We start from the raw sequence: 15,537 nt of genomic DNA on the forward strand, positions 1-15,537 counted from the left end.
AAAATTCTTGTGTCATTTGAAATCCGTCTTCTTCTTCTTTTTGAAGACTCTATTTCTGTTTGCCCAACTCTAGTCGTAAGCCTCTTCTGTCTTTTTACATAATTCTTCAAAGATCACCAACCATGGTTGGATCAGAGATGTCATCTGGAGATTCTGGGATAAATTATATAGGCCTGTATAGATTAAGTGTGTGTTTTCTTTAAAGTTCCCTTCTTATGGAGCCTCGGCTTCCATTTAACATTTCTTCATAAACATTTCAAATGGAAGATCAAAATGTTTTAGTGAACAATGAGAAGCCAAGTAGATGTTCTGCTTTCTGTTGTGTCTCGGTTCCGCATGGCATGTCTCTCTCTCTGTTGTCATGTTGTGGTTACTAAGTGAGAAGCAAAACTTTTTTGATGTCCTTGGCATCCACTAGTTAGGTGGGTAGAAGAGTGATGAGTGGGTAGAGAGGAAAACAGTGGGAGAGAGGCTGTAGACAGTCTAGCAACAGGCAGGTTGTAGGTACTCGGCAGTTCAGATAGTTCACTTTTGGAACATGGCTCATCTGCATTTGGGGGTTTTCCCTGGACTCTTGGTTTCAACAGTAGGGAGGCAACACGGTTGGTAGTTGTGTCCTTATCAGAGCCCTGTGGGTTGCAAAGTGACAGAAGAACCCCCAAAAGGAATTCATGGGCAGTGATTGGCCAAGGGGCCTGACTGGTTGGGTGCTGACATGCATGTTTCCTCCCTCCTTCCCTTTTAGATCCATTCTCAAAGGCTTTCCACTTCTCAGATTCCAGTTGAGTAAAAAGAAACAAGTCTCTGTTCCAGAGTCTCAGCAGATGCCTCGTGGCCACCTTCCGGCCTTTGCTGACTCACATGCACATCCCTGAACCCATCATCACTATGGTCAGGGGACTGTTTGGATATGGAATGGACCACATGGAGAGTTGGGAAAAGGCAGACCCCCAGCAGAAAGCGAAGCCATTGCTGAGCTGTGGGGGAGAGAATGCTGAGGTGGCAAATGACAAATATCCAGTATAATGTCTGTTGAGTTCTGTTTTATTATATAAGTTGGTACACTTGGTATTGACTTTTTTAACCTACAAAATACTTCCATTTCAGCCTAATACATGTGAGGACTTAAAGCAGAGACAGTATAGTGGAAGGAGCGTGGCTTTTGAGTTGCAAATAGAGGTTCAGATCCTTGCTCTGTGTCCTCATTGCTGAGAAATTTAAGGGCAGTCAAATAACACCCTTCCCTCCTGCTTGAATTCTGTCAAGAGAAAAGGCAAATACTGTCACATTGAAGTAAAAATATTAGTTTTATTACTAACAAAAGCTGAAATAAAGGACTTCGTTTTTGTGTGACAATGATGAGGTTCTAATATTGAACCCAGAACTGAACAGGTATTTATCCCCACCCTAGACATTTAGGATGCTAGGCTTTTTTACCTGGGGTCTGCCCCTAATAACTCAGACCAGAATGCTTGAGTCTTGCAGACAGCTGGCTCACAAAAGAAGCCAGGAAGGTGAGGCAGCTACCTGTCTAGGTTTTCTCCACAAAATCTGCCCAGCAGCTCATTTCACCTCAGGAGGAGGCCAGGAATTAATTGTTAAGGAAAATTCCTCTTTGTGAAAACCAGAGGAATGATGACATAGATGTCCCCAGCACATAGACTAATGAATCTTAACTATTTTCTCTCTTAAATTAATACTAGGAGTTTATTTTAGGGTTGGTGTGACGTTCAGATGCCAAGAAATTTGGGGTATGAAAACAGAGATGATCCAATAACCATCGCACCCTTTTTGAAGTTGGGTTATTATAATAATTGATATGTGAGTAGGAACCTGCTTTGCCAAGGAGATAGTAAAATTGGTAATAAGTGGGCAAGTATAAGGATTTGTGTAGTGGGAGGAAGCAGGCAGTGGAAGAAGGTGTCTTACAGAATTCATAACTCTCACATCCTTGTAAATCTGAACCAAGGCAAGCAAACGTTTCTTCCAGCAGCCATCTTCAAGCAGCCAGTATAAATGCAAAAATTTTTAGCCTGTTTCTTCTCCAGTGGTTCTCATATTGTGCTCTCTGAACTGATAGCATCACTATCCCCTGAGAATTTGTTAGAAAAGCAGATTATGGAGCCTACTCTAATCCTCTTCAGCCTCTGGAGGTGGGGCCCTAGCAGTCTGTATTTTAGCAAGTCCTCTAGGCACTCTTGATGGGTATTGAACTAGGAGAAACGTATACCGTGATTTGCAAACAGCACTGTAAGGATTTCATCGCTAAAGATCAATCGCACTTGCAAGTAATCATTTCTAGTTCCTCATCACCAAGCCGTCATTAGATGTGGGGCATCTGGGGCGGGAGAGAGGTTGAGTGGGTCACACAGAACTTAGGCTTGAATGCCAGACAGGGATGAGCAGTACGACTGTGCTTTCACCCTATAGGTTTCGATGTCGTGGCTCGATGCCTAGTTAAACAAGTAAACGTAGCCGCACAACGTAGAAAGGATTGGGTGGAGGAGCTGATGGACTGAGAGCGAGGCTCTCGAGGGTAGGGATGATCATTTGCCTAGGGCACCTGAAGCTGAGGAGGAAAGGGGCTCTCTGTGGGCTTTTCGGAGGAAGCGTTGACTCTCTTAACTCCCTGGAGCTGGGGTGGACCCACTCACAGATGAGTTAAGAGCTCAAGCCCAGATGGTGGAGATAATGATAGTTGGGGGAGGGAGCTTTCTAATTAGGGGAAAATATGAATCCAGCGGTAGGCGTGTTGACTTTGAGGTGAGAGTTTAAAGGACACATGTTGAGAAGGAAGCGTTGAGAGTTCATGTTGAGGTGGTTTAGAGGAGAACTTTAACGTGCATCTGTCCCCTGATATCTGCAGGGCATTGGTTCTAGGACCCAACCCCACTCCCAGGACCCCCCAATCCACAGACGCTAGGTCTCTTACTGTCGACTCTCTGTCTGTGGGCTCCACATTCACGGATTCAACAGCCCATATTGTGAAGTAAATGAAAGTGATGCATTCACCAGTTTTTGACACTCTTAGTGAATGTCTGCCATGAGTGTGGCACAGTTCTAGGTTCTCAGGATGTAGAAATGGACAAACCTATGCCTGGTGTTCATAGCTCATATTATAGGTGGAGGGAGACAACAAACAAATAAATAAACAAGATACTTTCAGGTCATACCAAGGGCCAGCAAAGAAAATAGAGTAACAGTCAAGAGGGACTACAGGTTAGAGAATATCTTTGGAGAGCTGGTCAGGGAAGACCCAGGGTGGTGACATGCGCCAGAAACCATGGTGTGAGATAGTGTTAGGAAGTGAAAAGACGCTGCCACCACAGAGTGGCCAAGGAGGACTGTAGGGAAGCATGTGAGAAGGTTCGTTGTGCTCTTTCCCCTTTCAGGAGCTGGTCTAGAGGAAGGATTTGGAGAAACGGAACAGTCTATTTGAAGGAACATGGGCTTGGAGACGTCCCAGCTTACTCACATCAGGCATTTGCTAACTGTGTAGAAACGCCTCGAGTTTGCTGAGGCTTAGAGCAAGGAGTAATAATACCTCATGGGATTAAACTGTGGTGATTAAATGAGAGAATGAATTTAAAGCAACTAACGTAGTGCTTGGAACCTAAAGCACTTAATGATAACTATTAATTATACTGATACATCATGCGAAACACAGTTTGATTTAATAGTGGTGAAATCTAATGTCTCTTGATATACAATTGTATTTAGAAGCTATACTTAGACCTTTTATCATGCAAAGCCTTTTAAGGGCCTGAGACCACAGTAAAAAATATTTTTGCAACCAAATAATGTACTGTGATTAGCCGCCTTTAGAAGGTATGTTCATGCGCATAACACTGTCAGATGGATTTTACTGACGTTAAAATTTCCTTCTTACAGATGTGTACATCTCATGACTGAGAGGAAGAAACTAGTCATGGGTCAGAGGCCAAGATACTTCCCTGGGAAATGCTGCTGATGCTGCTTGACGAAGTCAAACAATGAGTGTTTGGTTTAAGAAAGATTTTCATATTTAAAAGATTTTCATCTTGGAAATACTGTCAAGTGAAAATTAGAGTCTTTTGGGAAACATTTTCCTCCTGATAAATTATACTTGTGATGGGCGACATGGCAAACAACTCGGTTGCCTATGGTGGAGTGAAAAACTCCTTGAAGGAGGCCAATCATGACGGAGACTTTGGAATTACCCTCGCGGAGCTGCGCGCTCTCATGGAGCTCAGGTCGACGGACGCGTTGCGAAAAATACAGGAAAGCTACGGCGACGTCTATGGAATCTGCACCAGGTTAAAAACATCTCCCGTGGAAGGTGCGTTTTACGCCACTCGTTCTTCATACATTGTACAGTAAATGCTGTAATTCGCTCGTGAATAAGCATGTTTAGATTGTCTTGGCTGTTGTTTGGTTGTCATATTTTTTGTAAAACAAGATGGACTAGCTCTCAGATTGGTACAAAGTGACTTGAAATCAAGAACAATGTTGCAAATTAATTTATACATTTCAAGTTGGTGAGAGGAAATACTTTATCCTCTGGCACACATTACTGCTTGTTTACAATAGCACGGTATTCTTGTTTATAATTTGCACAAGGAACCAGGCTTGGTAGTTCACGGGGGTTTCAGTGGAAATGAACCCTGTTTGCTATCCTTCATTGTGCCAGCCGACTAAAAAGGGTGAGCTGTTGCCAATGAAAACCCAGTGTTTTTTTTTTTTTAAACCTAGACTTTAACAATGAGTGCAGAAGGTACCAGACAAGGGGGGTAGATCAGATGGCAATTTTTATTTATCAGACATTTCCTTTGATTAAAAATAGCTTTCAGTCTTAGAATTATATTGTTTGCCTGTGTTCAGAGAAGCCTTTGGTTCACAGTTCTTGATTCTATTAGTAAATCTCTTTTTGAGAATCAGAAAAACATTCATTATAAGTTCGTTGTTATGATCTTTGAAATGGTTTGAAAGGGTGACCTTTTTTGTACCTTGATCATGTTGAATATAAAAGTCAGGTTAGGAAGTTTGGGGAAGGCATTTCTGAAATTGCAAAGGAGGCGGGAAGGGTACCTGAGGATGAATGTTTGGTGAATATAAATTATTTGGATAAGGGGATGAAGTAATATTAATGTTAAAGTTTAAGAGATGCTGGTGTTTATCCCAAAGCCAGTTCTAGAGAAATCATGCTTCACTGTTTTTCTTAACGTTTTTCCTGAAACATTGTATGCTATGCCTCTGCTTATGATAAATTTTAAGGTCATAGCAAAAAGTTATTTCCAAAGTTGTTAAAAAATTCTATTTTATTTATTTATTTTTTGCTTTTTAGGGCTGCATCCGCAGCATATGGAGGTTCCCAGGCTAGGGGTCAAATCAGAGCTGCAGCTGCTGGCCTCACACAGGCTCAGCAACTGGGGATTTGAGCCTCACCTGTGACATACACCCCAGCTCACAGCAACGCTGGATCCTTAACCCACTGAGCGAGGCCAGGGATTGAACCCACAACCTCATGGTTACTATTTGGATTCATTTCCGCTCTGCCACAACAGGAACTCTGAAAGTTGTTAAAAATTTTTTAAATCACACTTAAAGATTGTTTGAAACCTTCATATAATTCTGTGTGGATTGCTCATTGTTTTGATGGTAGATAGGCACCTTAATTTTTCTGAGGTGGCATGATCTTGAGGAGGCTGATGGTGATATTCAGATGAATCCTAAAAGGGCTTCCTCAGAGCACCTGCATTATGTTGTTGTTTTTCTATAAAGTCTTGCAGTTTGTCTGGATCTTTTCCTCTAGTCAGAAACACTAGAATCATGGACTAGTCAGTTATATCTTAAATACGCTAGACCATTTTAGGAGCTGGGGCCTCTGCTGCTTAAATTCAGGGAACAGGAGCAGACCCATGGACTTGAACAGATGTAATTTGACAAAATTTGGAGCTTATTCATTATGCAGATCTACTTTAAAATATTAGCTAACTTTCTATTATAACTTGAGAGATTTACACATTAATATGCTTTTCTCAGTTGGTAGATTCATCAATTCAGCCATATGTATGTGTACTACATTTAATCTAGGATCTAATTGTTGGGTGTTTCGAGATCACCAAGTTGATGGGAAACATTAATATTAAAAAACAAACCCTCAATAGAACAACATAGCTTGTTTATAACAGCAATATTGAACTTCACTTCAAAGCCTGCACTTCACTGCACTTCCCCCAACCATGTCTTCCTATTTCCCTGCTGTTAGTTAATCAGAAGTGTTCCCTTGTCATCACTGAGAAACCCTCCATGCTATGTTCTCATGTTTAATGGGTGCGATTTCTCTTTCATTTGCATTGCGGTTCCTTTTGTGCTGTTATTTTGGGCAGTACTCCTGAGGTTGATTTTGGTTTCATTAGTGACTGAAAATTTTAGTTAACTGAAAATTTTAGTTAACTGAAAATTTTGTACCTAGTACCATAGTTTTTAAAGTTTGGCAAGGGGAGGGGATAGCTATGTACCTCTTTTACCACCTGGTGGAAATCGTGGCCAATCTCTAGAAATAATCACCTAACACTTAAAATTATATGTGTAACATTGCTGCTTTGTGTTACAAGTGTATGCCATCTCCCCCTCTTTGATTAGAAGCTTCTTGCTCATCTTCTTCCTAGTATTGTAAATTTACTTTCTGTCAAAATTTTTCTTTTTTTGCTTTTTTTTTTTTTTAAAGAGACACACCTGTGGCATGTGGAGGTTCCCAGGGTAGGGGTCAAATCCGAGCTGTAGCCGCCGGCCTACACCACAGCCACAGCAACGCAGGATCTGAGCCGCATCTGCAACCTACACCACAGCTCACAGCCACACTGGATCCTTCACCCACTGAGCAAGGCCAGGGATCAAACCCACAACCTCATGGTTCCTAGACGGATTCGTTTCCACTGCACCACGACGGGAACTCCCTCTGTCAAAATTTGTACAAACTCTTGTCTTTCCTGTTCATATGTAGTTTGTCATTTTGAATTATTCTTCTAAAGAACGTGAAAAAATATTAAAAGCTTTTTTCTGTGTTTATAATTCTTATAAGAATAAATAAAACAGCGGTGACCATCACAGGAATGTCATTTCCAAAGAAATAGTTCTGGTTTAATATAGAAATAATTCACTCAGAAAGCTAACGGTAACTAGGCAAATTATAACAATTGACTCCTCACTGGGAGTAGTCGGCCAGGAGTTGGCATGCCCAAATAAAAGGATCTAGATGATAAGGAGCCTTTTGTTAGTACAACCTGCTAATAGTCTGGCAAGTGAGATAAAAGTGATTTTTCAAAGTACCTGAATTTTAGTTAGATAAAACTGAAGTTTATCTGACCCTTTATTTCCTTCCTTCATTATTTCATTCTTTGACATAGACAATCTTTCATCAGATTTAGGTTGTTAATTATCATATATTTTATATACATCCTTAAAAAATAATTAGTGTTGGCAGTTGTAATTTTGGGTGATTTTAAGTATGTAGTTAAGTTACATCCCAGTTACAGAGAAGGTGTTCCCGTTGTGGCTCAGTGGTTAACGAACCCAACTATTATCCAGGAGGATGCAGGTTTGATCCTGGGCCTCGCTCAGTGGGTTAAGGATCCGGCGTTGCCGGGAGCTGTGGTGTAGATCTCAGACATGGCTCGGATCCTGCATTGCTGTGGCTGTGGTGTAGGCCCGTGGCTGCAGGTCTGATTTGACCCCCAGCCTGGGAACCTCCATACGTTAAGGGTGAGGCCCTAGAAAAGAAAAAAAAAAAAAGGCTAAGAATATGTGTGTTCTAGAATTGCTGAGATACTGTCTCCTAACTGGCACTTTCCTAGGCTCTGAGCATATACATCTATGAAAGAAACAAAACTGCCTGCCGTGTTTTCACATGGGGGAGACAAGTTCACAGGACACGTTAAATGAGATGTGTTAGTGATACATGCCTATGAGAGAAATGAGTGGGAAAGGGAAATCCGAGGTATTGGGGTGGTGGGATTAGATTGCTCTCAAGGGAAATCCCAGGTATTGGGGTGGTGGGATTAGATTGCTCTCAAGGGAAATCCGAGGTATTAGGGTGGTGGGATTAAATTGCTCTCAAGTCTGGAGGAACAATTCAAGGTGTTTCTTAAGAACAACAACAAAAATGCTAAGTAACACTGATTAGAGATCAGTAATTAACACAGACAGATGTTAACTTATTTTATCCTCACAACAGCCTCATCCTATTTTCACAGCCAAAGAACCCACAGCGCAGAAAGGTTAAGTGATTTACCCAACATCTCACAGCTTATAAGCCCAGAGCAGGGATTCAAACCTAGACATTCCAGCTACAGAGAACGTGCTTTTTAACTACTGTCATGCATTGCCTGTTACAAAAATTCATCTCACTCAGCTTGCAAAAGAGTTGAGATATTGAGAAAGAAGTTCCTATGTTCTCTCTTTGCAGTAGTGTTTTTGTGATGGCAGGAATCACACGGGGGGAGAGGGGGGCAGGGGGAATGGGTGTTTCAGTTTCCGTTTAGCAGCCAGTCTTTAAAATATGCCCTACTCAGGAAGTTGTATTTGTGTTTCCTCATTTGGCCTTCTAATTTCTTGCTTGTTTTCTAGCACACTAGTCCTTTACCTTGATTTGAAGCATTCCGTACATGTACTGATCAACAGGAGGTGTTTTGAACCAAATGGGATTTTCATATGAAAAGGTTTCTAGTGGTTCTGATTAATTACCTTTACTCTTAAAAGAATCAGAACTATACACTGCAGGGTTGGCTGGAATGGCGACTTGTTGCTTCATATGTTTCGTTTTATCAGAGAGCAAACAGAATAGGCCTCAGAATCCAAGAATGTACTTTTATGCCAAAATAACCTTATGATAGCCTCACTATGTAAAATGGCCATCACAGATTTTCTTCTGTATGGTTTTCTAATTAACTTTCTTATTTCTGTTCTAAACTATATTTTTTGATCTTTTTCTTTTTATACTCGCTCTTCATTATCTTTTCCATCTTAATATGTTCCCATGCTATCTGTATTGTATTTTCTATTGGATGCTGACTAAGAATGCAGATCTCTAGCCCTCGTATCATGCCTCTTAGTCGTGGAACTGTATTAAGCATAAACACTAAAGACAGGTGTCCTGAGTGGTATCTGTTAGAGGTGTAACTTCAGTGGATTTGTAAAGGGCCTGGAAACGAATGAGACACTAGGCTATTTAAGTGCTAGTTGTTAAAATTAGGTAGAAAAGGGGAACCAAAAGGAAGTAAGGAAACAGTGGTAGGAGAGAAACAGAAGTCGCCTGTGGTAGGAAGCAGGGTAGAGTCAACAGCAGTTGTCCCTGGCTGACGAATGTTTCCAAAAGGTTTCAGATGGGAGTTTATATTTGCACTTGCTGGTAGTAAGGCTGTTGGTAATGGTGTGCTTTGGCCATGTCTTCATGGGGTAATATCATTAGACTGACAGTCACACATGGAAATACATGCTTAACTCTAAAGAAATGGGCCTTTTGCCCAGGATAAATCATTATTGACTCATAAATCATCACAGTGCAAGAACACTGTAATGCCCGGACGTATGTGTCTGGCCACACAGGTTGGCACAGCCTTTTCAGGCATTTGACCAGGATTTTCTTGGCCGGAGTGTGCCAGCCATGTATTTTTTAATACTTATAAACAGTTCCTAATGAGGGTTTTTTGTTGATGATCCTGTGTGACCTTGTTCTAGAAAGTTTTCTCCTGCTATAATAGAGAATTATACATTTAATTTAATACCTGCTCAGGTCACCAGTTTTCACTGCTTATGAATTTTTTGAAAATAATTGTAATACTACTTTTCAAACTTTCTAGCATGTGTATGATCTTTTAAAGTGGTATTTGATCTAGCCTGCAGTAGCATGGCTTTAGTTTTTTTCAAGTTCGGTGTTCTGAGTTCGAAAGACATATTTCCGTCTCAAAGCATTCTCTTCTGCTTTCATGACGTCACACTCTGAGGGTCTGCTCTCCTCCTGTCTGACCATTTTCATCAGCCTCCCGTGCTTTCCTTTAGACGTCGGCAGGCCCTGGGTTCCTTTCTCTTCATCTCCGCCTTCTCCCTGGGTGATGCCTCCGCTTCTGAGACCTCACATCTGACTCTGACATCTGTGGCTCCAGTCCAGGCTTTTCTCCCAGGTTTGGGGCCTGAAAGCTCAGTGGCTTTTAGACAACTTCATTTTCTCAGCCTCTCCAAAGCATCCTTTCCTTTTCCCTCTTCCAGGGGCCCTGTCTTTCACCTTGGTAGGTGGTCTTGACTCTGATAGGAATCTTTGGCCTATTCTCACGCCCTGGGTCCATACGACATGGAAATTCTAACGCCTGTCTCTGAACTCAAGGGTATCTGCTTCTCTGCCTCCCCACCACCCTGGTTGAGGTCACTGTCTTTCTCTTGCATAATTCAGGTAACAGCATACTAACTGGTGTCTTTTCCTGTCTCCCTTCACTCTGTCTGTCACTCTCCTGCTTAGAGGCGGCCGTGGTTTCGCACGGCCCTTAGACGGAACTCTGGACTTCTCACCAGGTGAGCACATCTCTTCGGGGTCTGGCTCATGCTTACCTCTCTCATCTCTTCTTTCCAACTCTCCTGCTCAGTGTTTTGAGGCATAGCTAAATTTTCAGTTTTCCTAACTACTTTTGTGCCACGCTCACTCTTGTTTCTGATCCTGCTACAAACTGATCTCTCACCCAAAACACTCTGCCTCACCCTTCCTGGGACTTGATCTCTTGCTCGTTCCTGAGATCTCAAGTTTGCTGTCTTAGGAGTCCCTTACCCGCCCCAGCTCCCTAAATGTGGATTCTCGCTCCCTTTGTTGACTTCCATGGACATGCTCACCACCCACCATTACACCCAACACGCTGGGTTGTGACCCGCTGATGACGTGTCAGTCTGCCCCACCAAATGAGTTCCTTGAAGGCAGGTGCCAGAGAAGGGCATCCTCTCTGACTCATTTCCCTTTGTATGCTTATGCCTGTCACCATATGCGGCCCCTGGTTGGCATTCAGGGGCGAAGGCCTAGGTTTGACTTTAGACAGTGACTCTTACATTTGGGAGGGAGTCACGTCCTGTTTTGAAATTGAGCATCGGATCAGAGTGTTAGTCTGTTTTTCAAGAAGAATGCACACAAACACACATTTTCACGTACTTTCTTGCTGTGCATGTTTTCCTGTGGCCCCTACTCAAAGAACTCAGGCTTGCTGCTCCCACCAGCACTGCCCCCCCCCGCCCCGAGACTGACATTGCAAGTACAGAAGTTGGTAAGACTCTAGGATGTGCTGTGCGGCAGCCAAGATTTTCACTTAAACTGCGTGCTTCTCTAATCTGGTGCTCTCCCCTCTTGATTTCCTAAATTAAGACATGATTTTATTAGCCCCAGCAGTTGGAGTGCTACGTTTTTTGGTGAAACATCAAGCTATGGGTAGAATTTGCATTTTACCCCATGATGTGTCCCTTTCAAATGTAAAGACAATTCTCTTGAACCACTCATCTATTTATAGAATGGTGGATCCAGACCCTAAAAGCAGATGTTCTGAGGCCGCTTTTGATGGTTTTTGAATGTTTTATTTTTGGGAGGCTAACTGGGCCACAAAGAGATCAATGCCACACATGCCCTTGGCCTCACTGCTACTGCACTACAGCCAAGTGAGCCCGCAGGACTAGGCAGAAGGTTTCTCATTATATTTATTCATTAGCTATTCATAATGATTAGATACCACATATCCTCTCTTTTTAAAACTAGGGCCGTGTAGTCTCATTACCAGGTCCAGCAGCTTACCTTTCTCTTCGGTCTAGACTTTGCTTTCTCCCTCCTCGCAGTGGAAGCCGCTTCCTACACTCACGCCCTGGATTTCGTTTCCTCTGGCTTTGCTCTGGGTTAATTAGCCTGTGTCTCCGGTATCAGCATTATGGTCCTTTCTAGTTGATCATTGCCATCGCTAAATAATTTGCCTTAATATCTGTCATACGTCTTTTAAAAAATCTTTTTCGTGCCATACCCACGGCGTTTGGAATTCCCAGGGTAAGGATCTAATCAGAGCTGCTGGCCTACACCACAGCAGCACAGGATCCAAGCCGCATTTGCGACCTCCACCTGCAGTTCCCGGCACCAGATCCCCGACCCACCGAGCCAGGACAGGGATGGAACCCGCATCCTCGTGGATATTAGTTGCGTTTGCTACTGCTGAGTCACAAGGGGAACTCCCAAGACCCCCCACATTTTTTTTTTTATTTTCCCACTGTACAGCAAGGGGTGCCCCCCACATTTTAAGTCATCTTTTTCCTGCTTCATTTTTCACTTTTGCTGCTTTATTTCTCTACCGTGCATCACACTCCTGGAAGAAGTTATCTCTACTCATGGTTTCCACTTAACTCGTGCCCGTTCTCTGTCCAGTCCTTTCCAATCACACTTTCTTGCATACGGCTCTGAAAGGTGCCTTAGCAAGACCACTGGCCTCCATCTAGCGAAAGCCAGGCGCCCATTTTCTGTCTTCATTTTACTCCACCTTTGTAACACCGTTTGCTATAATCAGCCACATCATCTTTTTAAAGCTCTGCAGTACTGCACAAACGTGTGTGTATGTGTGTGTGTCAGCACTTCTTCTCCGTTGCTTTTGGTGTTCTAAGAACCCTAGCCGCCCGTCCCATGTTGGAGTGCTCCAAGGCTCTCGCCTCAGCCCTGCTTTCTTCTTGTCCACTTACTTTAGCTTTTTAGGAGCTCTTGTTAAGTCCACAGCTCCAGAATCGTCTGTATATTGAGGACTCTCTGGATCCGATCTCTCCCTGAGATCTCAATATGGATAACCAGCTGTTTACTAGACATTACCACGTGTTTGTTTAATGGGCATCTCATGCTTAAATCCGTAAGGCAGAACCCTTAGCTCCTGCCTGCCTTTTTCCACCCAGTTCTGGAGTTCCCAAAGCCTGCTCTATCTTGGTATGTGTCTCTGTCATCCATCCATGTAAATGCACAAACAAAAATGAGTCTAGGTGTCATTCTTTTTTTCGTCTTTTTAGGGCTGCGCCATGTCACAGGGAGTTTCCCAGGCTAGGGATCGAATCGGAGCTGCAGCTGCTGGCCGCTGCCACAGCCACAGCAGTGCCAGGTCCGAGCCACCTCCGAGATCGTCCGCAGCTTGCAGCAACTCAGATCCTTTCACTCACTGAGTGGGGCCTGGGATCGAACCCAAATCCTCATGGATACTGGCTGGGTTCTTAACCCAGAGAGCCATAATGGAAACTCCTCGGTGTCATTCTTGATCCCTTTTTTTTTCATCCACATCCAGTCCTTCAGCAAGTTCTGTATATCTCCTTGCAAGATCACCTGGCAGATTCAGTGACTGCCTGCATTTCTGAGACCCAGGGGCAAACCACCACCATCTCTTACCTGTACTGAAACGGCCTCTCACTGATCTTTTCCTCCTCTCTTGCCCACTTCAATTTACCTTCACAAGTATATTTACTTATTTTATTTATTTATTTATTTATTTATTTATTTATTTGGCTTTTTTTGTCTTTTTAGGTCCGCACCCTCAACATATGGAGGTTCCCAGGCTAGGGGGTCTAATCGGAGCTGTAGCCACTGGCCTACGCCACAGCCACAGCAACGCCAGATCTGAGCCACATCTGCGACCTACACCACCGCTCACAGCAACGCCAGATCCTTAACCCACTGAGCAAGGCCAGGGATCGAACCCGCAGCCTCATGGCTCCTAGTTGGATTCGTTAACCACTGAGCCACGATGGGAACAACCTTCACACAGTTTAAATGAGATTAGTTATCACTACCCTGCTATAAAGCCTTCTAGTGGTTTCCATGGCACTTAGCATAAATGCCAGTCCTCTCTCCATATTATTTTAATTGTCTCTTTGTCTCCCTCCAGTATAACAGAAGCTCGCTGAATGTAGGACTTACTCATACTGGCTTCTCAGCAATTAGGACATTACCTGAGAGTAGAAGATATTTAGTAAATATCTGTGAGGGGAGCAGACAATTGTTGCAAAACTCGTAACTTCATTCTATTTAGATTATGTAAGTTTACTCTTTTAAATTTATAGAAATCACTTGTCCCCAAAATGGAGTTAAAACCTGCAGTGTTCAGTTTTTAACTTATCTTCCCCCTCAACTGAACTGTTGCCTGTAGCTTATGATTTTCATACTTTTTGTACCTTCTCCTTTGGTCTTCCCAGACGATCCAAGTTACACCAATAAATATTAACAGTCTCCTTCAACCCCCAAAGGGGTCAGGTGACTTGCACAAGATTTCAGTAGGTGACTTAGAACCTAGGCCTTCCAATTCCTACACCATCAACTTTAGTGGTGTAGTGACCTAAGTGGGTGCTCATATGTGTGGTGGGAGCATAGGAGAGTTAGGATAGCCTTTGAATCAGCTGCGTTTTTACTTCCCACATTCCCTCCAACATACATTTTTAAGCTGTCTTTAGCTCTGTGGCTATTCTCTTCAGCATTCACCTAAAATATTGGCCCCTGTTACAACCACTGTAAGTTAAGGTTTAATCAATTATTTTTGCAGTTCAGCGGTGCCATTTAAAACTTAGGTGTTATGTGTAACTAATGGTAGACTCTATTAAGTGCGAGTTAAACAGAACCAGTATCTTCAAAGGTATTTCTTCAAAAAAATTGCAGACTCACACAGGGCGGGATAACAGTTTTTTATGTTGTTATAAGGGCATTAATATATAAGAACAGACCTACCCACGATCTAATATCATCCTTTCATAGAAGAAAGAATATTTAATTTGAAAAGCAGTAAGCGTATGATTCCTGAACATCTCAAGGTATAGTTGTTTAAAACAAATACATTTTGTTTTGTGGAGTGCCTCGCTACACTGATGCCCACAGCCCCCGTGTAAAGCACAGACCGCTTAACAATTTGCAGCCAGGACTGCTGGGGTGCATTGCTCTCACCTGGGGGAACAGTGTGTGGATGCTAAGTTTGCAGGTTTCCTCTCACACTGCCTTTCCCCTAATCACAGTCAGTGCAGTCCTTCCCTGCCCTTCTTGCCTTTGACTCTGTCTCAAAGCCTCAGGCTCTGTGGAAGCTTTCACTTGATGACTTTTTTCATCAGAAATCTAAGACACTTTCCGACCTGCCCACTGTGGACTTGACTTTCTTACAGTTATTAGAGAAAACATTCGCTGGAAGCTTTTGGGCACCCTTAACAAGGAAATAATAAATTTTAAAACATAGTAAATAATGACTTTAAAATCTGTGTATTCATTGCTCATTGCTAATTCTAGCAATGAACTTCCTTTGTTTTCTTTTTTTTTGTTTGTTTGTTTTTGTTTTTTTTGTCTTTTTGCTATTTCTTGGGCCACTCCCGCGGCATATGGAGGTTCCCAGGCTAGGGGTTGAATCAGAGCTGTAGCCACCAGCCTACGCCAGAGCCACAGCAACGCGGAATCTGAGCCGTGTCTGCAACCTACACCACAGCTCACGGCAACGCCGGATCGTTAACCCACTGAGCAAGGGCAGGGACTGAACCCACAACCTCATG

At 42.9% G+C, this 15,537-nt stretch overlaps 1 protein-coding gene across 3 annotated transcripts in view; it reads left to right on the plus strand.

Moving 5' to 3' along the window:
* ATP2B1 (ATPase plasma membrane Ca2+ transporting 1) overlaps positions 1-15,537 on the plus strand; it is a 124,749-nt gene that overhangs the window by 52,197 nt on the left and 57,015 nt on the right. For 2 of the 3 annotated variants that reach the window (XM_021091181.2, XM_085024790.1), the window contains exon 1: positions 3,916-4,318. In XM_021091181.2, coding sequence (XP_020946840.1) covers positions 4,111-4,318 — 208 coding nt within the window. In that variant the 5' untranslated portion in view covers positions 3,916-4,110. 3 annotated transcript variants of the gene reach the window in all.

The sequence above is a fragment of the Sus scrofa genome, chromosome 5, assembly GCF_054392235.1.
Source record: "Sus scrofa isolate SSC_HxYL_T2T_F1_AM1 chromosome 5, Sscrofa_HxYL_maternal_Yorkshire_Landrace_v2.0, whole genome shotgun sequence".
NCBI lineage: Eukaryota > Metazoa > Chordata > Mammalia > Artiodactyla > Suidae > Sus > Sus scrofa.